The sequence below is a fragment of the Lepisosteus oculatus genome, chromosome 18, assembly GCF_040954835.1.
Source record: "Lepisosteus oculatus isolate fLepOcu1 chromosome 18, fLepOcu1.hap2, whole genome shotgun sequence".
Classification (NCBI taxonomy): Eukaryota; Metazoa; Chordata; class Actinopteri; order Semionotiformes; family Lepisosteidae; genus Lepisosteus; species Lepisosteus oculatus.
The window spans coordinates 23131073-23153639 of record NC_090713.1 but is presented as its reverse complement, the minus strand read 5'-3'; the positions used below and the strand labels follow the sequence as shown (position 1 = coordinate 23153639).

At 58.0% G+C, this 22567-nt stretch overlaps 2 protein-coding genes across 4 annotated transcripts; both read left to right on the top strand.

Moving 5' to 3' along the window:
- Positions 1-1194: 1194 nt before the first annotated feature.
- On the top strand, positions 1195-9234 carry dnajc4 (DnaJ (Hsp40) homolog, subfamily C, member 4). Of its 2 annotated transcripts, none has more exons than XM_069180596.1 (7): positions 1195-1449; positions 2738-2871; positions 3032-3122; positions 6024-6208; positions 6663-6830; positions 8429-8515; positions 8598-9234. In XM_069180596.1, exons 2-7 carry the CDS (start codon positions 2780-2782, stop codon positions 8746-8748), a joined length of 774 nt encoding a protein of 257 aa, XP_069036697.1. In that variant the 5' UTR covers positions 1195-1449; positions 2738-2779; the 3' UTR covers positions 8749-9234. The 2 variants fall into 2 exon arrangements, with proteins under 2 accessions (XP_069036697.1, XP_069036698.1); XM_069180597.1 differs by having other exon boundaries at positions 2721-2871.
- Positions 9235-10702: 1468 nt separating this feature from the next.
- On the top strand, positions 10703-19273 carry vegfba (vascular endothelial growth factor Ba). Of its 2 annotated transcripts, none has more exons than XR_011182494.1 (7): positions 10703-10875; positions 13972-13996; positions 14510-14706; positions 14928-15001; positions 16053-16085; positions 16942-17120; positions 18579-19273. XR_011182494.1 is itself a non-coding variant. In XM_069180598.1 (7 exons), the coding sequence occupies exons 1-7, from the start codon at positions 10801-10803 to the stop codon at positions 18598-18600; spliced, it is 549 nt and encodes a 182-aa protein (XP_069036699.1). In that variant the 5' UTR covers positions 10703-10800; the 3' UTR covers positions 18601-19273. The 2 variants fall into 2 exon arrangements, 1 of the variants encoding a protein (XP_069036699.1); XM_069180598.1 differs by having other exon boundaries at positions 16942-17064.
- The last annotated feature ends 3294 nt before the right edge of the window (positions 19274-22567 follow it).

Genomic DNA, 22567 nt, shown 5'->3' with positions numbered 1-22567 from the left:
TCCGCCCGGCCCTGGCCCTGCGCCAACTTTCCCAGGCTCCTCCGACAAAGGGGAATTGTCCATGAGGGTACGCCCCCCCCTCGTCCTGACTCCCTCTTTCACTCTCTTAATCGCTCTCTCTGCTCCCAGATTCTCCTTCTCCTCCTGGGACAGGAGGGGGTGCTGGGCTGGGGGAGGGGGCATCACGCCATCGGCTCCGCCGGCGAATGAGTACGGCGATGGCCGCCCCCCACCCCCTCTTCTCTTCACACAGCCGGGGCTGGGGGGCAATCTGGAACCGACAATCGCCCGGCTGCCCCCACGTCCCCATCCCCCTCTCCAGACAGCACACCCAGCCCTGCCAGGGGTCTCGGCTGCACCCCTGTGTTAGTGCCCACTCCATTTTGTGCTTGGCATTGTGTCACAAGTCGAGTTATGATGGACGACTGTATTATTCAGTATTGTACCTCTGTCAGTGTCAGTGGAGTCTGATTATAATCCCAGTGAAGAACTAATCCAGCTCCCAGTCCAGCCAGTCCAGTCCAGCCTGCAGTGTCTCAGACTGCTCTGTCAGTGTCAGTGGAGTCTGATTATAATCCCAGTGAAGAACTAATCCAGCTCCCAGTCCAGCCAGTCCAGTCCAGCCTGCAGTGTCTCAGACTGCTCTGTCAGTGTCAGTGAGTCTGATTATAATCCCAGTGAAGAACTAATCCAGCTCACAGTCCAGTCAGATGTAAATGAGATTCTGATTATAATCTACTTTAGTAACTAATCCAGCTCCCAGTCCAGTCCAGCCTGCAGTGTCTCAGACTGCTCTGTCAGTGTCAGTGGAGTCTGAGTATAATCCCAGTGAAGAACTAATCCAGCTCCCAGTCCAGCCAGTCCAGTCCAGCCTGCAGTGTCTCAGACTGCTCTGTCAGTGTCAGTGAGTCTGATTATAATCCCAGTGAAGAACTAATCCAGCTCCCAGTCCAGCCAGTCCAGTCCAGCCTGCAGTGTCTCAGACTGCTCTGTCAGTGAGTCTGATTATAATCCCAGTTAATAACTAATCCAGCTCACAGTACAGTCAATCCAATCCAGCCTGCAGTGTCTCAGAAAGCTATTGAATAAAACTGTTGTTCAGTTAAACTATGTTGTAGTTTTCTTTTCTGCTGTAGAGATTTGGTAGGAGGGCTCTTTGTCGCCGCTCGCGGTCGGCTCTTCCCACCGGACCGGTTGTGCGGCTCCGCGTCACGGGTCTGCAGAGGCCGGGACTGACTCGCCGGGCGGTCCGGATCGGTTCTGGGCGACAGACACACCGCAACAGCCCGGAAACTCCGTAACTCAGAGCCCCGGTTCACACGAACAGCTCCCGGGGGCGTCTACCACAGAACCAGCGGCTGTGGAGGGAGACTTTCTCCCGGAAACCTGAGCACAGTCTCCCCGTGCCCTCCTAGTGTCAGCATCGCCCCTTGCACTTAGCGTAGAGAAGTGAGTAAAACACGAATTTAATATCTTCACTCTTAGGAAACGAATAAACAACAGTGCCTACTCTACGAAGAGTACAGGGCAAAAGCTGTTTCTTTTTCAGTTATTGGTTTGTGTGAAGTAATCGATGTTGGCGAGTTAAGTTGTTTTGTAAGGTGACACGGCCATCAAGCCGGCGGTTTTCCTGGCTGAGCTACACCGGCCGCGGGGTCTCCCCGATCGGCACCGTGTTCGCGTTCGTACCGGCCAAGGGGAGATTCGCCCTGGCTTTGTTCCTGAGTGAGAGTAATTGTAGACACGGGTTTTAAAAAACGCAGTGCGTGGCAGCTGTAGATGTTTTTTTTTTAAACTTTTAATTTCTTTTAAAGTGTTTGCTTTTCTGTTATGAAACTGCTGTTATGCAACACTCCGAGGACCCTAAACCCTGTTAATGCCTGTCGAATCCACCCGCTCACCCGCAGTCCGCAGTTTCCAGCAGAGATCCTCCATATACCTGGTGCACTGCAGAAATACAGATCTTTAACTTGGGTCCGAGGTGGCACTGTGGCCCAGTGGTTATCACGGCTACCTCACAGCACTGGGTTCAGTTCCAGACCTGGACTGCTGTCTGTGTGGAGTTCGCCTGTTCTGCCTGGGTTTGTGTGGGCTGCCTCTCACAGTCCACAGTCCTGCTGGTGGGTTAACTGGCTTCTGGAAAAGTTGTCCCTGGTGTGAATGTGAGTGTGTGTGTTGGGGTGTGTGTCTGTGTGAGTGTGTATTTGGGTGTGTGGGTGTGTGTCTGGCTGCTCGCCGGCGCCGCCCCTGTGGCCGAGCAGAGTGTGTGTCATCATTCCTCCCTCTCCGGACTGGGACAGGGAGCAGGATGAGCTGGAATCGTGCTCTAGCAGAGAGCAGCCTGTGGCCGGGGCTGGTCAGATCTGGCCTGCTCTCAGCTCTGACCGCAGACAGACGCTGGGCTGAAGGGACACGCTGGGAGCTGGGACTGGGGAGAGGAGCTTCACCCGGACTGGAAAGTGTTTTAAGCAAAGGGCAGCTTTATTGCGGGAGAGTTTGTTCTACGCGCTGGGTGTCTGAGCCGTCTGGGAAGACGTCTCTCTGTCTGTCTCTGAATCTGTCTTCTTTCTCTCCCTCTTTCCTGCCCTGTCACGTGCTCCTGTCCCTTCCTCCTCTTTCTCCTTTCCCTCTCTCCTCCTCTCCTGTCTCTCACTGTCCTTCCCCTCTTTGCTCCTATCCTCTCTGTCCTCTCTGTCTCTCTGCACTTCGGCCTTCCTCAGGTGTCTCTGTGTTACAGGTCCCACCCCCGGGTTGTGGGTGCTGTCTCTAGTATCCCATCATGCAGCTGGAGGCCCATCTGCTCCTGTGCCAGCGCTGTCTGTGGTGCCGCCACAGCGCCCTGCGCTCCCTGTGTCTCGGCGCCGCCCTCAGGTGAGACAGCTCGCCGCTCGGACGCGCAGCCCGGGTTCTCAGGGAGCCTGGGATCTCCGGACCAGCTCGGCGTGGGCTGGGGTCAGGAAGGGTGCGTTCAGGAGCAGCGGCGCCCCCTGTGGCTGAGTGCGACACTGACGCTGTGGTCTTTGCGCTGCAGGGACACGAGGAGCCACTACGACCTCCTGGGAGTCAAACCGGACGCCTCGCTGGAGGAGATCAAGGCGGCTTTCTTCCACAGGTCCAAACAGGTACCAGAAACACTGTGTGGGACAACGTGTGCGCGCTGATAATGGAGCTCCACACCCTGTCAGACCAGCAGGACAGCTGGTCAGGTGGTTCAGGTCCGGTCTTGTTAGACCAGCAGGACAGCTGGTCCAGTGGTTCAGGTCCAGTGCTGTTAGACCGGGAGGACAGCTGGTCCGGTGGTTCAGGTCCGGTCCTGTTAGACCAGAAGGACAGCTGGTCCGGTGGTTCAGGTCCGGTCCTGTTAGACCGGGAGGACAGCTGGTCCGGTGGTTCAGGTCCGGTCCTGTTAGACCGGGAGGACAGCTGGTCCGGTGGTTCAGGTCCGGTCTTGTTAGACCGGGAGGACAGCTGGTCCGGTGGTTCAGGTCCGGTCTTGTTGGACCGGGAGGACAGCTGGTCTGGTGGTTCAGGTCCGGTCTTGTTAGACCGGAAGTACACAATTCTTGAAACTGTATTTACTCGTGTGGAACAGAAGTCAACAAGACACGCTGATGTGTCCCAGCTGCTGTATCTCCTGCGACCACATGGGGGTGGTGTTGAGCCAGCCCACGTGTGTCCAAAGTAAACAAAGAAAGTGAAATGAACTCTGAAGTCAGTTGTTATACAACTTGATTGCACACCACTGAGGTAAGAGTCAGTTCTGCGTCTGATGTCTTAAAGGAGGAAACCGCAGAGCTGCGTTGTGCCAGGCGGGTCCGAGGGCAGTACCGACCCCTCTGTCTCACCTGCGCAGGCAGGAACCACAGCCCCTCTGTCTCACCTGCACAGAACCACAGCCCCTCTGTCTCACCTGCGCAGGCAGGAACCACAGTCCCTCTGTCTCACCTGCGCAGAACCACAGCCCCTCTGTCTCACCTGCACAGAATCACAGCCCCTCTGTCTCACCTGCGCAGGCAGAACCACAGACTCTCTGTCTCACCTGCGCAGAATCACAGCCCCTCTGTCTCACCTGCGCAGGATCACAGCCCCTCTGTCTCACCTGCGCAGGATCACAGCCCCTCTGTCTCACCTGCGCAGGCAGGAACCACAGTGAGAACCAGCCTGGAGACTCTCCTGGGCCACAGTCTCTGTCACTGCTCACTGCCTTGAACTCCAGTTTTTCATGTTATTGAAGTGTCTCTACAATGAGTCAGCTGTTTACGATTAAAGATTAATGCACTTTCTGAGAGTATGCCAGCTGTTTAGAAGTGGTCGTTAACTTTGCGCTTGTGAAGATTGTGAGCTGTTATAAATTATCGCACGTTTCCTGACTGGTTATGCGGGAACAGGTCAGGGAAATTTTCCCTGCGTGATTGTTGAGAGGGAGCCCGGGGCCTGAATGCACAGGGCTTTCAGACTCACTGTGCGTTTGTTTAAATAAGGATCAGTGCTGTAACAGACGCTCTTATCAGAGGAATCCCTGGGGTTCAGTGATCTCCAGCAGAGTCTCCAGCAGTAGGACCACAAGCTAACATCTCAGCTTCGACCGGACCTGACCCACCGGGCCAGCTGTCCTCCTGGTCTAATTGGACCGGACCTGACCCACTGGACCAGCTGTCCTCCTGGTCTAATTGGACCGGAGCTGACCCACTGGACCAGCTGTCCTCCTGGTCTAATTGGACCGGAGCTGAACCGCCCGACCAGCTGTCCTCCTGGTCTAATTGGACCGGAGCTGAACCACTGGACCAGCTGTCCTCCTGGTCTAATTGGACCGGAGCTGAGTTTCCGGACCAGCTGTCCTCCTGGTCTAATTGGACCGGACCTGACCCACCGGGCCAGCTGTCCTCCTGGTCTAACGAGACCGGACCTGAACCACTGGACCAGCTGTCCTCCTGGTCTAATTGGACCGGAGCTGAGTTTCCGGACCAGCTGTCCTCCTGGTCTAATTGGACCGGACCTGACCCACCGGGCCAGCTGTCCTCCTGGTCTAACGAGACCGTACCTGAACCACTGGACCAGCTGTCCTCCTGGTCTAATTGGACCGGAGCTGAACCACTGGACCAGCTGTCCTCCTGGTCTAATTGGACCGGAGCTGAACCACTGGACCAGCTGTCCTCCTGGTCTAACGAGACCGGAGCTGAACCACTGGACCAGCTGTCCTCCTGGTCTAATTGGACCGGAGCTGAACCACTGGACCAGCTGTCCTCCTGGTCTAATTGGACCGGAGCTGAACCACTGGACCAGCTGTCCTCCGATGCTGTGGAGCCGAATGGAGCTCCTCGTAGATGTCCCGTGAGGAGCTGTATCTCGAGCTGCACAGTGACGCCCTGCTGTGTCTCCTCTCCCGGCTGCCTGTGTCTGGAGCTGCTCGGTGGTGACCAGGCGCGCTGGCCGAGGTTTCCGGTTTGGCCAGCAGGGGGGGCCGTGTGGTGCGGGGCGCCCTGGCGCTCACGAGCAGCTGTGAGCCGGGCCGTGCCGAGTTGTGCAATCGCTCTCCGGAAGAAGGAGTCGTTGGGCCGGGATAGGGGCCCACTGTTCCCAGGGGCTCCCCCAGACGCAGGGGCAGAGATCAGGCCCTCATGGCGGGACAGAGGGGCAGGGGGCCATGCTGGCCTGTCGTGTGACAGCACCACTACAGGATGGTGCCCTTTTTACAGTTTAGTGGAGCATTAGGACACAGACCGCAGGGTGGGCGCCCCCTACTGGCCCCACGAACACCTCTTCCAGCAGCAGCCCCAGTCTTGGCCAGGAGTCTCCCCTCCAGGTGCTGGCCAGGCTCACACAGCTGCTGGCAAAGGTGGTCCGGTGGAGGCCGACCTGAGACCAGCTTGACTCCCCTCCTCTCCTGGCCTAGTTTGAGAGTATCATCACCATCGTCTGGACTAATGGAGACTGAATTCCTCTAGCTGAACACTCGGGTCCTGCAGTGGAGTAATAACTGAGAGTTGTTCTCTCTATCGCCCCCCTGTGGCGCCCTTTGACAGCTGCACCCAGACAGCGACCCCTCGAACCCGGGGCTACACACTCAGTTTGTGGCCCTGAGCAAAGCCTACAAGGTCCTGAGGCAGGAGAGCACCCGCCGAGAGTACGACAGCAGCCTGAGGGACAGAGACAGGCGGAGAGAGAGACAGGCCTTCTCTGGGACACCACAGTACACACAGACCTCCAGGTGAGTCAGAGAGAGAGACAGGCCTTCTCTGGGACACCACAGTACACACACAGACCTCCAGGTGAGTCAGAGAGAGAGACAGGCCTTCTCTTGGACACCACAGTATACACACACACCTCCAGGTGAGTCAGAGAGAGAGACAGGTCTCTGGGACACAGCAGTACACACACACCTCCAGGTGAGTCAGAGAGAGACATGTCTCTGGGACACAGCAGTACACACACACACCTCCAGGTGAGTCAGAGAGAGAGACAGGTCTCTGGGACACAGCAGTATACACACACCTCCAGGTGAGTCAAAGAGAGAGACAGGTCTCTGGGACACAGCAGTACACACACACCTCCAGGTGAGTCAGAGAGAGAGACAGGTCTCTGGGACACAGCAGTACACACACACCTCCAGGTGAGTCAGAGTGATGGGAAGAACTCACTGGTTCTCCTTCCTCCCCGGACAGACCGGACCGCTCCGAGCACGTGCGGTACTGGGAGCAGTTCCGCTACGCTGGACCTCACAATTTCTCAGCCGAGCAGTCGGACCGCAAGAGGAGACGGAACCGGCGCCTGGTGCTGTACTGTGTGCTGGTGATGATGGGCAGTCTGACCACCCACTACTTCGGGTTCAGGTATTACCCCTGGTCCTGTCTCCTGAACCGGGTCTGGGGCTCTGGTATTACCACTGGTCCTGTCTCCTGACCCGGGTCTGGGGCTCTGGTATTACCACTGGTCCTGTCTCCTGACCCGGGTCTGGGGCTCTGGTATTACCACTGGTCCTGTCTCCTGAACCGGGTTTTGAGTGCTGTAAGTGTCAATGTGTTCGAATGTGTGAATAAGTGTGTTGTGTGTCTGTATGTGCAAGCGTGTTTGAGTGTGTGTGTGTGTTTCAGAGCGTGCTGTGTGTGTGTTGTGCGTTGTGTATGTGCTCCGAGGAGGGGGTAGGGGTTAAAAGGGATAATTACTGTCGCAGATTGGGGATCGTTCACTGGAACTTTTCCATTAACCTCTTCTCAGTCAAGCGAGTGACAGGCTCCCCACTGCCTGCAATGATCCCCTGAATCCCCCCCATGTCCGGTGCCCAGTGCCTGAGCCCCCCTGTCCCAGGACACACAGCACACAGATCACGACAGCAGCGTCACAGAGCACAGCGCCAGCAGGGGCGAGATCTGCTCCTGACTGACCGCCCCCTCCATTATACCTGGGACAATCCCGGGACACATCTTAACGAGACGCTGCTGCCTAACGAGACCCTCAATCGGGAGAGGATTGACAGCATTCTGCCAGGGACAGTGATTGCTAGAGCCAGCCTGTGCGAAATATCAGCTGTCCATGATCCAGTCAGCGCTGGAGAGACCTTTTCCGACGAGATGATAAATGTTTTAAAGTAGTTCAGGTGGGGAGCGGCGTCAGCATGCGTAGGCTACACAGGAACAAGTAACAGGTTTATTCCAGGCTGAAAACACAACGTTTTGGCTGTGAAGCCTCTTCAGGCGTGAGACACACCTGGCTGCCCAGAGAGGACACTCAGTGACCACAGACAGTGGACACAGTCAGACCTGGCTGCCCAGAGAGGACAGGCTCAGTGACCACAGCCTGGACACAGACACTGGACACAGGCCGACCTGGCTGCCCAGAGAGGACAGGCTCAGTGACCACAGCCTGGACACACACACTGGACACAGGCAGACCTGGCTGTCCAGAGAGGACAGGCTCAGTGACCACAGCCTGGACACAGACACTGGACACAGGCAGACCTGGCTGCCCAGAGAGGACAGGCTGTGCTCCCACTGCCAGCAGGGAGACATAGAGACAGAGGTGCACTTCCTACTGCACTGGGACAGATACTCTGGGAAATAGAGAAACATTCTTCCCGAAACTTGCACAGCTAGTCCCAGAGTTCCCACACCTGCCAGAATCACAACGGGTCCCAATCCTACTGGGAGAGGGCGGAGGGAACTCAGTGGAACTGGCAGCCCAGTATGTGATCTCCTGTCCCAGCCTCAGGAGCAGTGAGCCTGTCTCCCAGTAATGCTCCAGGTGTTGTATGTTGTATGTACAGTGGATGTCCTGGGATGGATTTCTGTTAGAAATGTCTGTAGATGTTGTAGTGACCGGTCATGTCAATAAAGCTGTTTGACTTTGAGGGAGACAGAGCTGAGGTCTGTCTGTGCTGACTGACCCTCCCTCCTGTCCGCCCGCCCGCCTGTCTGTCTGTCTGTCGGCGCAGGAAGCTGGAGGAGCTGCACAACAGCTTCATGGACGAGAAGGACCGCGTCATCACCGAGATCTACAACGAGTCCAAGGGCAGAGCCAGGTGAGCCACTGGCCACGCCGGCCGCTGCTGACCGCCCCTCCCTCGTCCGCACGCCGAGCTAACCAGGCCGCGTGTCCCGCAGGGCCAACGGCTTCCAGAAGCAGACAGAGATCCTGCGGCAGAGGCACGCGGAGTTCGCGGAGAAGTACCGCCTGCGCAGCCGGGGGCCTGAGGGCGGCCAGCAGGGGGAGACGGCGAGCAGGGGGGAGGGCGACGCTCGCTCTGTAAAATAAATCGATGACATGGTCTCTGAAACAGTCAGCCTCCATATGTGACCTCCCGGTCCGACAGGACCGGACCTGAACCACAGGCCCAGCTGTCCTCCCGGTCCGACAGGACAGGATCTGAACCACAGGCCCAGCTGTCCTCCCGGTCCGACAGGAGAGGACCTGAACCACAGGCCCAGCTGTCCTCCCGGTCCGACAGGACTGGACCTGAACCACAGGCCCAGCTGTCCTCCCGGTCCGACAGGAGAGGACCTGAACCACAGGCCCAGCTGTCCTCCCGGTCCGACAGGACAGGATCTGAACCACTGGACCAGCTGTCCTCCCGGTCCGACAGGACCGGACCTGAACCACTGGACCAGCTGTCCTCCTGGTCTGACAGGGCCGGACCTGAACCACTGGAGCAACTGCTGTTACTACTGTTACTGGTATCACTGGTGTCACTGGGGTGGCGGTTGTGTCTTCTGAACCGGAGTAAAAAAAGGCCGAACGCGATTCCGACAGCTGTCCAGTTTCTCTGTCAATGTTTGTTTAAATCCTCACGGGCAGCCGGGACTGGGGGGGGCAGCTGGGGAGCTCCGACGCAGAGTAAACAGAACAATAAAAAAATAAAATTCCTCTCCCGCTGTCATCGACAGCAGCAGTCCCAACGCCAAGCTCGTGTTTTTCCCAGCCCCTGCTCCTGGGCACGCTCCTGACCCGCGGCGCAGGTCCGGTCCTGAGAGGTTCGGTTCGGTTCGGACGGGAGTCCCGTCGCCACAGGACAATGCGGATTAATCTGATAAAAGGCCACATTTATTTCCCAACAGCAGGTCCCCAGGGCGAGGAAAGAGTTAGACAATCCCAGCCAGAAACCCCGTAGCTCTGTAGTTAATAAGACGAGGGGCTGATCACCTAATCGATGCGTTTGATCGGAGACCGTCTACAGCGCCCCCGTACAGCGGGATCGCTCCCCTCTTGCAGGAGCAGCTGTGAGGACCAGGGTCCGGGGCTCCGGACTCGCCGCAGGGGGGGGTTGAGGGTTCGAGTCCCGGCCGGGCGGGGCACAGCCCTTGGCCACGGTGCTTGTCTCGGCTCGGCGCCCACCGGTACCGCGGGCCGGGCAGAGCCGGCGGAGAGAGCGCCTACCTCTTTAAGGTAGTGGGTGGGGACTGTGTCGGAGCCGGAGAGAAGGAGAGAGAGAGAGAGAAAGCGAGAGAGATTCGCTTCACACGGACGTGGTATTTAACCAGTCCGCACGCCCCCCCCCCCCCGCCCAGGCCGGGGAATTAGGGGACAAGGCAGAGGAGAGCGGGGAGGCAGAAGGCGACGGGAGGCTGTGACGGGCTGACTGCGCGACCGCCGCCGACCGGCATTTATACACCTGTGCGCGAGGCTCTCCGGGGACATTCGGAAAGTTCAAATCGCAACGGCCGGGTCGCGTGCCGGCGCCGCGGCAGGAGACGCGTCTCGGTGAAGCCGCTGGACATCGGCTGTCCCGCCCGGCTCCGGGGGCTCTGAGTCCTTTGTGGACGGCGGGGACCGGCGAGAGGTTCCGTTTCAGATCGGGGCTCGGGCTCTGTCCGGGGATTAGACGTTAAACGCCGCGGGGAGAGGCAGAGATAACTGTGCCCCGCGGGGCTCCGTCCAGCTCGCCCGCCCTTGTGGGGTCTGGGGACGGACACCCGCGCATCCGGCCACACGGGACACAGGCGCTGCCAGCCCGCTCTGTCCTCGTCATCTCGGTGCCGACGGAGGGCAGGTTCTGATCCAGAGATCCAGGGGAGCGGCTGGATCTGCGTCCTGAGCAGCAGCCGGCTGAAGCCCGAGGCGAACCCTGCCCCCCGCTGGTGTCCGTGACCAGCGACCCGACCGCCGGCCCCGGTTTCCAGGATGCGGGATGCCGGGCCCGGGCTCGGAGCGGCGCGGATCCCGGACCCCGGCCTGCAGCGTCTCGGCGGGAGGGGCGGCGACAGGGAGTAAGAGCCGGCAGCTGCCCCGCGAGACCCTCACTCACTGACAGAGCGGAGGGAGGGAGGGAGGCGCGAGGCACCTGTCTCCCCGCGCGCGAGACCCCCCGCCATGGCGGCGCGAGGGGCGCTCGTCGGAATGCTGCGCGTGCTGCTGGCGCTGCGGGCCCTGGCGACCGTCGCGAAGGTGAGTCTGTGGGAGCCGAGCCGAGCCGGGCCGGGCCGGGCGGTTCTCCTTCTCCCCCCCCCTCCGCCCCCCGCCCGCCCGGCCGAGCGGGCGTTGACACGGAGCGCAGGCGGGCTGGGCCGGCCTCAAGGCTGTCTGCCAGCGGAGCCCGCCCTGTTTACCCTGGCTCTGGCAGGGCGGGGGGACGTGGCTTCTGAGCGGGTGAGAGGCTGGCTGGGGGTCTCCTTCAAGGCCATGCTCAAGGAGAAGAGGTGCCCACTGCGCCAGCGGGCAGGACACTGGCGTATTTATAGCGCTTCTCCACCTCCCAGAACAGCCTGCTGTGGAGTAATGAGGCAGTGCAAATATCCTGCTGATGAGAGGAGGAAGGACAGACTCCCAGTGTGCAGCAGTCTGATCCGCTCCAGGTGTGACAGTGCTGTCAGTCAGACTCCCAGTGCGCAGCAGTCTGATCCGCTCCAGGTGTGACAGTGCTGTCAGTCAGACTCCCAGTGTGCAGCAGTCTGATCCGCTCCAGGTGTGACAGTGCTGTCAGTCAGACTCCCAGTGCGCAGCAGTCTGATCCTCTCCAGGTGTGACAGTGCTGTCAGACTCCCAGTGTGCAGCAGTCTGATCCGCTCCAGGTGTGACAGTGCTGTCAGACTCCCAGTGTGCAGCAGTCTGATCCACTCCAGGTGTGACAGGGCTGTCAGTCAGACTCCCAGTGTGCAGCAGTCTGATCCGCTCCAGGTGTGACAGTGCTGTCAGACTCCCAGTGTGCAGCAGTCTGATCCGCTCCAGGTGTGACAGTGCTGTCAGTCAGACTCCCAGTGTGCAGCAGTCTGATCCGCTCCAGGTGTGACAGTGCTGTCAGTCAGACTCCCAGTGTGCAGCAGTCTGATCCGCTCCAGGTGTGACAGTGCTGTCAGACTCCCAGTGCGCAGCAGTCTGATCCGCTCCAGGTGTGACAGTGCTGTCAGTCAGACTCCCAGTGTGCAGCAGTCTGATCCGCTCCAGGTGTGACAGTGCTGTCAGTCAGACTCCCAGTGTGCAGCAGTCTGATCCGCTCCAGGTGTGACAGTGCTGTCAGTCAGACTCCCATGAATGTGTTAATTTTCGGAGTCGGCGGCTCTGCCTGAGCTGGATCCCTGTGGCTCGTGACGAGCAGCCGCTCTCCAGCGAGAGTCACATCGGCGTCGCGCTCTGCGGTCAGAGACCACACTGAGACAGCACGCAGGCGTCGGGTGACCGCCCAGAGCCCAGAGTCCCCCCAGCCAGCTGTCCGCCTGCGACACCCTCTTCCTCTCTGATTGATGCTGGTGATCCCATAACACCCTCTCCCAGACAGGGCAGCGTGAGGCTGGGGCAGTAACAGCTCATCCACTGGCCACCAGTTCACAGTATTGTCTCTGCAGCCCGCCTTTCCAGAAGCTCTGACTGAGAGCAGGATAAGAGCACAGTACAGCGCGGCCAGGGTGCCCAGCGAGAGAGAGGCCTGGCCAGGGTCATGGGGGCCATGGGTGTTCAGAGACGGGGGGCATGTCAGTGTCAGTGAAAGAAATGAAAAGCACAGAAGCAGGCACCTGGGCAGATGGCAGGGCTCTGGGCTTCGCTGCCTCTGCATGGGTGGACCTGGTGCTCGGGAGGGGGCGGATGTGGAAAAGCAGACTTGTTTCACAGGAAAACAACAGATCCTTGACCTGCTTTCCTCAGACCTGCCGACGCTCCGAGACACACACACACACACTCCCCCACCGGAGCCCAGAGTCCTGCTGCAGTGCGCACGGGCCCAGAGGGCAGCAGGCTCTGTGTCTGTCGGTGAAGGACGCTGGGCTGTGATGGAGCTGTACTGCGTGTCTGACAGTAAAGGACCTGATCTCACTGGGCTGTACTGAGCTTTCACCCTGATCTCACTGGGCTCTACTGCACTGTACTGAGCTTTCACCCTGATCTCACTGGGCTCTACTGCGCTGTACTGTGCTTTTACCCTGATCTCACTGGGCTCTACTGCACTGTACTGTGCTTTTACCCTGATCTCACTGGGCTCTACTGCACTGGACTGTGCTTTTACCCTGATCTCACTGGGCTCTACTGCGCTGTACTGTGCTTTTACCCTGATCTCACTGGGCTCTACTGCGCTGTACTGTGCTTTTACCCTGATCTCACTGGGCTCTACTGCGCTGTACTATGCTTTTACCCTGATCTCACTGGGCTCTACTGCGCTGTACTGTGTTTTTACCCTGATCTCACTATCGAGGGACTCTCTTTTAACAGCATGACTCGCTTTAGTGAAGTGTTCCAGAGAGGGCACTGCAGAGGCCATGCTTGTGCACTCACACACACTCACAGTCACAGACACACACACCCGCGCCGGACAGGCTGGGAAGAGGAGGCAGGGGCACGGGCCAAAGTCCGAATTCCCTGGCAGGGGCTGCGGCCACGAGCTGGGCCGAGCGCAGGGGCCCCTCCTGGGGGGCGGGGGAGTGGGGGTGTGGCGGAGGCTGCGCTGGGCGCGTGGCGGGGGGGGGGATCTCCAGCGTCCTGCCCTTCAGCGCTACAGAGCGCTGCAGCCAGGAGAAAACCCAGCCAGCGCTCGTCAAACACGAGACCACAGTGTGAGGGCTGGAGGGCTTTGAGCCACTGACTGCAGAGGCACTTCTGTTCTGGTCAGTTACTTAGAAGATAAGATAAGAAATAAGATCACTTTATTGGCCATATACAATTTCTAGCATTAGAATTAATCTATTCACAGACCCCAGCCTGCTCCCCATGAGACACACAGAGGGAGGGAAGCTGGGGGTCAGAGCGCAGGGTCAGCCATTGTACAGCACCCCTGGAGCAGCTGGGGTGATGGGCCTTACTCAGGGGCCCAATGGAGTAGGATTCCCCTGCCGGCCGCAGGATTTGAACCGGCAACCTCCCAGCCACAGGCGCAGATCCTTAGCCGTAGAGCCACCACTCTAAACCTGGAGCGGGACAGACGTGTGTGTCTTATTGGCAGGCCGGGTGTGTTACACACACAGCATGTGTGTCCTGCAGGGCCAGTCACAGCTGGGGGCTCAGGGGAGGGCGAGTGGCTGTGTGATTCTTTCTCACCTCTTTGTCTTTTTCTTCCAGCTGGCAGCCGGGCAGAACAGAGAAGGTAAGCCCCACTGCTCCTCTGTCTGCACCTGTGTGTCTCGCATGCATGTCGGACAGTACAGCGCAGTACAGCACAGCGGGACCAGGGTAAAAGCACAGTACAGCGCAGTACAGCACAGCGAGATCAGGGTAAAAGCACAGTACAGCGCAGTAGAGCCCAGCAAGATCAGGGTAAAAGCACAGTACAGCACAGTAAAGCCCAGTGAGATCAGGGTAAAAGCACAGCACAGTACAGCACAGTAAAGCCCAGCGAGATCAGGGTAAAAGCACAGTACAGCGCAGTAGAGCCCAGCAAGATCAGGGTAAAAGCACAGTACAGCACAGTAAAGCCCAGTGAGATCAGGGTAAAAGCACAGCACAGTACAGCACAGTAAAGCCCAGCGAGATCAGAGTAAAAGCACAGTACAGCGCAGTAGAGCCCAGTGAGATCAGGGTAAAAGCACAGTACACAGCAGAAGGGCCCAGTGAGGCTCTGTCCAGAGCGCTGGTCCCCCTCACTGCTCTGCCCCCCCAGTGCTGAAGTGGCTGGACGTGTACAACCGGACACTCTGCCGGCCCCGGGAGACCCTGGTGGACGTGTCGGCCGAGTTCCCCCAGGAGGTGGAGCACCTGTTCCTGCCGTCCTGCGTGCCGCTGCGGCGCTGTGGGGGCTGCTGTGCGGACGAGGCCACGGAGTGTGTGCCCCTGCAGAGCCACACGCTGCGAGTGGAGGTGAGGGGCCCGGGAGAAGGGGGTGGAGTCACCTGCCGTGGGCACGGCCAGACATGACGGGCATCAGCAGGGGACAGGCTGTTCTGGAGCAGGGGGAGGGGCCATGTTAAAAGGGGGTGGGGCTATGGAACTGAGGGGCGGGGTTCAGCCATGGGGAGGGGTACCACAGCAGTGGAACTGTGTTCTGTCACCTGATTGCTGTTGTTTCCTCTCTTTCCCAGCTGATGAAGACCACATACATGAAACACGAGCTGGTCCAGATGCCTTTCACAGAGCACAGCCAGTGTGAGTGCAGGTGAGCTGAAGGCCTCAGGCATAGGGGCCTGCGCACACACTCACAGTGACACACTCCTACACACACACACTCTGATCCACACTGACACACTGCTACACTCACACTCACACTGACTCACAGCTGGTTACACACTCATACTCCTAGACACACACAGACTCACACTGTGAATCTCACACACAGACTGGCTCAGTCACTGTGCACACACACTGTAGCCTCAGCAGATACAGAATTGAATGAGATGATCTGCTGATCATGTACAGTTCATTTTCATTTTATTTTAAAAAGCCAGAGAGCCCACAGATGAAATGCAGAGGGTGTCCTAATAATATCATTCACAATTCCTTCAAAAATGGGTTTTGTTTTATTTTTTTTAAAACAGAATCTGTACAAATATAGAGTATGCAGGTAGGCCTTTATGTAACCCTTTATGAAATTTATGGAATTTCATTTAACACTGTATAAATATAAACTGTCTCAGCACATACTGTTTCTGTGTAAATGAACACAAACCTCACCTACAGGCTTTATTTGCTTTTTTGATAAGACAGTTATTGCAGAGAAGGTGCCATATGTTAGCTGTAAAGTTTGTATAGTCAGGGGCTGAAGAGCAGGCATTCACTCTGCTCCGGCTGGGCCTGTAGTCCAGAGACCTCTGGTCCAGTCTGGGTCACACCGTACCCCTACAGTCCAGTCTGGGTCACACCGTACCCCTACAGTCCAGTCTGGGTCACACCGTACCCCTACAGTCCAGTCTGGGTCACACCGTACCCCTACAGTCCAGTCTGGGTCACCCTGTACCCCTACAGTCCAGTCTGGGTCACACTGTACCCCTACAGTCCAGTCTGGGTCACACCGTACCCCTACAGTCCAGTCTGGGTCACCCTGTACCCCTACAGTCCAGTCTGGTGCACCTCTGAGCTTGCCATGCTGTCCACATGAGCTGTTCTTGTCGTCCTCCTGGTGGTGCAGCAGTCACTGAACTGTTAGCAGAAATACAGTTCACTGTCAAACAGCTGCTCATGCTGTGTCTTCTTCTCTGTTTCCATTACAGACTGAAAAAAGCCGTGCATTTAGTCCCACTGAGGTATGTGTCTGATCCACACTATCGTCTCTTACACTGCTCATAGAGCGCAGAAGCAGTCTATGGGCTCTACAGCTTCTCTGTAGCTGTTCTACAGATCTGACGATGAGGACGGACAGGTGATGTGAGCTCTGTTCTCTCCTGGGCCCTGTGACAGGCCTGTCTGTCGCTCTCTGGGCGCCCTCCTCCCTGCATGGTGCCTTTCAAAGGTTCACTGGAGCTGTGGCACCTGGGAAATGGTATCAGTTGAAGTCCTGGTTTTTTCCAACAGACAGCAGCAGATTAAATTCCTCTTCTCTCAAGCAGAGAGGCCTTCTTGTACATCAGTCCTGTGTGACCCATCAGCCTCTCCCAAATTTCCAGGACAGCTTCCCAGAGTCCTGCTGCTCTGGAATTGAGTGGAAACATCTTATCAAGGAGCAAAGCAGGCTGGGAATTTACAGTACCATCTGTGGTTGAATCAGAGGTCCAGATCCTTCATCTCTGAGAGCCTGAAAGCTCTGTAACCCCTTACCCCTGCCAGACAGGGGCTGATCTAAGTGCTGTAATTCAGAAAAGTATCTGTTAAGAATGCTGAAGGCAGGAACCAGGACAGGCCACCGGGCTGCCAGTGCTCAGCTTGTACTAGCTCTTGCACAAAGAGGACCTATGAATAGAAAATGTTATTCTAACAAATGAAATGAAATTGAACACTCCAGTCCTGTCTGCTCAGACAGCCTCAGTCTGAGTACCAGCACTGTAAGCCCTGGAGCGGATCAGGCTGCTGCGCACTGGGAGTCTGATCGGTTCCCCTGAAGGCTGCAGTTGCTAGACGGGAGCCTGTCCCCCTGTGTCAAGCAGTGACCTCTCTGCCCTGCAGGCAGTGCCAGCCCTGTGTGGGCCGCCGCAGGGTACTGGACCCGGGCACCTGTGAGTGCCGCTGCAGCGCCACGGCCCGGAGCTGCCAGCTGAAGGGCAGGACCCTGAACCGGCACGCCTGCAGGTGAGGGGCTCCACCTGTGGGGACAGAGGGGTACCGCAGCAGCGCGGTCGGCCTGTGTGAGTCGCCTTCGCCTTCTCATTCTTGGGGCTCAGACTGCGCCCATTCGCTCCAGCCCAGACCCCTCCAGACCCCTCCAGCCCAGACCCCTCCAGACCCCTCCAGACCCCCACATATGCCTCCAGACCCCTCCAGACCCCTCCAGCCCAGACCCCTCCAGACCCCCACATATGCCTCCAGACCCCTCCAGACCCCCCCAGACCCCTCAGACCCCCCCAGACTCCTCCAGACCCCCCCAAACTCCTCCAGACCCCCCCAGACCCCTCCAGACCCCTCAGACCCCTCCAGACCCCTCAGACCCCCCCAGACCCCTCAGACCCCCCCAGACCCCCCCAAACTCCTCCAGACTCCTCCAGACTCCACCAGACCCCTCAGACCCCCCCAGACCCCTCCAGACCCCCCCAGACCCCTCAGACCCCCCCAGACTCCTCCAGACCCCCCCAAACTCCTCCAGACTCCTCCAGACTCCACCAGACCCCTCAGACCCCCCCAGACCCCTCCAGACCCCTCAGACCCCCCCAGACCCCTCCAGACCCCCCCAGACCCCTCAGACCCCTCCAGACCCCCCCAGACCCCTCAGACCCCTCAGACCCCCCTCAGACCCCCCTCAGACCCCCCCCAGACCCCTCAGACCCCTCAGACCCCTCAGACCCCTCCAGACCCCTTAGACCCCTCAGACCCCCCTCAGACCCCCCCCAGACCCCTCCAGACCCCTCAGACCCCCCCCCAGACCCCTCCAGACCCCTCCAGACCCCCCCAGACCCCTCAGACCCCCCCCCAGACCCCTCCAGACCCCTCAGACCCCTCCAGACCCCCCCAGACCCCTCAGACCCCTCCAGACCCCTCAGACCCCTCAGACCCCTCCAGACCCCTCAGACCCCTCCAGACCCCCCCAGACCCCTCCAGACCCCTCAGACCCCTCCAGACCCCTCAGACCCCTCAGACCCCTCCAGACCCCTCCAGACCCCTCAGACCCCTCCAGACCCCCCCAGACCCCTCAGACCCCTCCAGACCCCTCCAGACCCCCCCAGACCCCTCAGACCCCTCAGACCCCTCCAGACCCCTCCAGACCCCCTCAGACCCCTCCAGACCCCTCAGACCCCTCAGACCCCCCCCAGACCCCTCCAGACCCCCCCAAACTCCTCCAGACTCCACCAGACCCCTCAGACCCCTCCAGACCCCCTCAGACCCCTCCAGACCCCTCAGACCCCTCCAGACTCCACCAGACCCCTCAGACCCCCCCAGACCCCTCAGACCCCTCCAGACCCCTCCAGACTCCACCAGACCCCTCAGACCCCCTCAGACCCCCTCAGACCCCCTCAGACCCCCTCAGACCCCTCCAGACCCCTCCAGACCCCCTCAGACCCCTCAGACCCCTGTGCTCCTGCTGATCAGGGGCAGGACTTCTTCTCCCTGCTGCCTGTCGCCCTGACGCCCAGGTGCTGTCTGTGTTCCAGATGTGAGCCCCGGAGGCGGTGATGCCCGGCGACAGGGCTGCTGCTGCGGGACGGCCGTCCTGGGGCCCCTCCTGGAGCAACACCAGAGAAACAAGCCCCCTGCTTCTACAGCCAGGGAGGGGACTGACACCACAACACACAACACACACAACACACACTCGCACACTTCAGACCAGCTAAGGACTGGAAAGACACATTTGAATGATGTCAATGAACAGAACAAACAAAAAATACGCTTCTTTTTTTCCTAAGGAAATGAATCTATATGTATGTATATCTATCTATAAATGTGTCCATCATCATCAGTGTCTTTGTACTGCAGTGTCTCTGATTGGCCTTCATCTGGCCCTCGAGGAGACTGTAGCTGCCCAGCCTCATGCCTGCGCGCCTGCGCTGAGGGCAGGGCTGTCCAATCCCCCCTGACAGGCAGCGGTGCCCCCAAAACGAGTGGGGGCAGCTCAGGCAGCGCTCGGCATGCTGCTTCCTTAACGTGCCTTCTGATGACCCTCCGTCTCGGAGACGGGCTCCACAATGCCCAGGCTCCGCCCGGCTCGGACCTGCGGACTGCAGAAGTACAGCTCACGTGACGCCAGCACATGTAAATACACTCAGTAAAGAAGGCAGAGAAGTCCTTATTATCATGAAATATGCACTGAAACGTTTATTTATGTGAAAATAAAATATGGACATATTTATTTCTTATTTGTTTTATTTTAATCTATGTTGGGCTTATCGTGTTTTATCTATCAGTCTGGGTCACCCTGTACCCCTACAGTCTGGAGATCAGTGGTCCAGTCTGGGTCACACTGTACCCCTACAGTCCAGAGATCACTGGTCCACTCTGGGTCACACTGTATCCCTACAGTCCGGTCTGGGTCACACTGCACCCCTGCAGTCCAGAGATCACTGGTCCAGTCTGGGTCACACTGTACCCCTACAGTCCAGTCTGGGTCACCCTGTACCCCTACAGTCCAGAGATCACCAGTCCAGTCTGGGTCACACTGTATCCCTACAGTCCAGTCTGGGTCACACTGCACCCCTGCAGTCCAGAGATCACTGGTCCAGTCTGGGTCACACTGTACCCCTACAGTCCAGTCTGGGTCACCCTGTACCCCTACAGTCCAGAGATCGCCGGTCCAGTCTGGGTCACACTGTACCCCACCAGTCCAGTCTGGGTCACACTGCACCCCTGCAGTCCAGAGATCACTGGTCCAGTCTGGGTCACACTGTACCCCTGCAGTCCAGAGATCACTGTCCAGTCTGGGTCACACTGTACCCCTACAGTCCAGAGATCACTGTCCAGTCTGGGTCACACTGTACCCCTACAGTCCAGTCTGGGTCACACTGTACCCCTACAGTCCAGAGATCACTGTCCAGTCTGGGTCACACTGCACCCCTGCAGTCCAGAGATTGCCGGTCCAGTGTCAGAGTCACCTTGATCTCGGAGACAGGGAGAGAAGAAACTGTTCTGTCACACTAGGACTGAGTGCAATATGTGTATCTTAATACTATTAGAATTGTCTACATTTGTCTTATTATTTGTTCTTGTTTCCCAATGCTGGGGGCGCCGGTGCTCCCCAGAGTGATTTCATGAACAGAGCGGAATGAGCTCTTCATTTATGGAAAATTGTTGTGCAACTGTGACGATGCCAACCAGGCCGAAGGGAAAGTTGGGGATGAGAAGTGGGATTTCTCCAGAGCAGCTCTGGTTCCCTGTGCTGGCTCGGTCTCTCCCAGCAGCGCACACACACACACACACACACACACACACACACACACACACACACACACACACACACACACGACACCCCTGCCCACCTGGAGCGGATCAGACTGCTGCGCACTGGGAGTCTGACTGACAGCACTGTCACACCTGGAGCGGATCAGACTGCTGCGCACTGGGAGTCTGACTGACAGCACTGTCACACCTGGAGCGGATCAGACTGCTGCACACTGGGAGTCTGACAGCACTGTCACACCTGGAGCGGATCAGACTGCTGGTTTTTGCCATGTAATCGGTCAGACTCCTGACTCCAGACCCCTGCGGTGACAGTTCAGACTTGCCCCAGCCTGTATCTGCCTGTTGCTGTGCCTCCTGTCCAGCTGTGAGTTCCCACGCGTCTCTCTGTGCTGTGTGTGTAGTAAAGCTCTCAATATTGATGAAAGTATATATATATATTCTGCTAAAGATAGTACTACAACAATGTTAACAATATATGTCACATATAAGCTATTAAAGGAAATCTTATTTTTTAAATGAGGTGTTTCCGAGTGGTCTTTCAACTTTATCCCGTTTATTTTGGCTTGTTTCTGGATTAATTTCTTCTATTTGCATATTGATCCATTTTTTAAATGTTAGAATATCTAACAAGACTGGACCTGAACCACCGGACCGGCTGTCCTCCCGGTCTGACACCTGAGCCCTGCAGCAGACAGCAGACAGCAGACAGCAGACAGCTGTGTGTTTGTCATAATCAGAAACCTCAGCACTTCCTGCACTAATGAAAGAAAAACAGTGCGTTGGGGGGGCTGGACGGTGGGGGGAGCCTGATTGCCGCTGGGAGACAATAATATTTACAGACTCGCTGTCCTGGGAGCCGAGAGTCCTGACGAGGGGAGAGGCAGCCAGGAGTTACAGTCTGGTCCGCAGCAGCAGGGGGAGACAGGGCAGAGGGCAGGGCCAGGTCTCTCTCACTCCCTCCCCTGCGGTTTTCAGCCAGTGTCAGACACGGGGGTCCGGCGGTCGTGTTGTGTTTTAATTTAACATGAACTTGGAGCAGGGAGGTGAAAGGTCAAGGGTCATGTGCTCCCCTCCTGCTCCTGCTGCAGGGCAATAAGCGCCCCTTGAGGACACAGCTGGGTGTCTCCCGGGACAGGAGACACTGACTCCTCGTGGGGACACGCCCCTCGTCCACGAGCTGCTGGAGGTGATGAGGAAGCTGAGAGTCCGTAACTGCAGGCGCGGGTCTGTCTGCACTGCCCCCTGCTGCTCGCCGCCAGCACTGCGCTGTCCGAGGAGCCTGGCCACAGGGACAGAGGGGACTCCAGTCTGCAGGGGCGATCTGCACAACAGGTGTGGTGTGTGTGTCAGTGTGGTGTGTGATAAAGGGACAGGGAGAGAGACAGATGGAGGGACAGGGAGACAGACAGATGAAGGGACAGGGAGAGAGACCGGATGGCTCTTGTCTGACCTCCCTGATCCTCTGAGCAGCCTCTTCTAATGCAGTCCGACAGCGCCATCTAGTGGATTCTTTCGGAGCAGGTCTGTTCACACCTTTCGAGAAACTACACGTTGGTTGTCTGTGTGGTGTTTGTGTGTTTGTGTGTGTGCCTTCACCGGTGAGTCTGAGGGTCCTGTCTCCCCAGCCAGTGTCTCTCTGCACATCAGCGCTTACTGACACCATCTCATTGCACAAACGACAAACTGGACTGGACCGACCCTTCGCCTTCCTCCTACTGCACTCGGCCTTCTCGTCCAGGGGCTCCGCAGGCAGGGAAAGGCCACAACACATTCTACACAACACGAGCTCCTTAACAAACACGGATACTGTATATAAATAGAGCACACATCCAGCCAGCTGTCCACTCTGAGCAGGCCAGGAGCTGGGGGAATGGACGGCGACTCAGTCCTACTGCTCCTGAGTCTTGGAAGGAGATGGAAGAGCTCGGATCACCGTGCGACGGGTGATCATGGCAGTCAGGGATCATACTGTGTGATCGAGCGTGATGTCCGGCAGTTGTAGCTGTTGTGCACCAGTCATTGTGCTGGCTACCTGCACCCTCTCGCTCAGTCCGTTTTTATTACGAGCATCAAGGTTAACCAAACCAGTCTCCACACTCAATCCACGAAAGTGAATGGTCTAATTCTGCTCTAAGAGAGAAACAGGAACCGTGACGCCGCACCTGTCCTGGCCGCGCCCCCCGGCGCGATGACGTCAGGCCGGGAGGAGGGGCACGCCCGCTGGTAGACGTGGCGCTGTGACGTCAGC

Excerpts from the sequence above, each read along its gene's own strand:
- dnajc4 (XM_069180596.1), top strand. The coding sequence starts at position 2,780 with ATGCAGCTGGAGGCCCATCTGCTCCTGTGCCAGCGCTGTCTGTGGTGC. Across the intron at positions 2,872-3,031 it reads TGTCTCGGCGCCGCCCTCAG|GGACACGAGGAGCCACTACG; the intron begins GTGAGACAGCTC and ends TTTGCGCTGCAG. Across the intron at positions 6,831-8,428 it reads ACCCACTACTTCGGGTTCAG|GAAGCTGGAGGAGCTGCACA; the intron begins GTATTACCCCTG and ends CTGTCGGCGCAG.
- vegfba (XM_069180598.1), top strand. The coding sequence starts at position 10,801 with ATGGCGGCGCGAGGGGCGCTCGTCGGAATGCTGCGCGTGCTGCTGGCG. Across the intron at positions 13,997-14,509 it reads AGCCGGGCAGAACAGAGAAG|TGCTGAAGTGGCTGGACGTG; the intron begins GTAAGCCCCACT and ends CTGCCCCCCCAG. Across the intron at positions 17,065-18,578 it reads CTGAACCGGCACGCCTGCAG|ATGTGAGCCCCGGAGGCGGT; the intron begins GTGAGGGGCTCC and ends TCTGTGTTCCAG.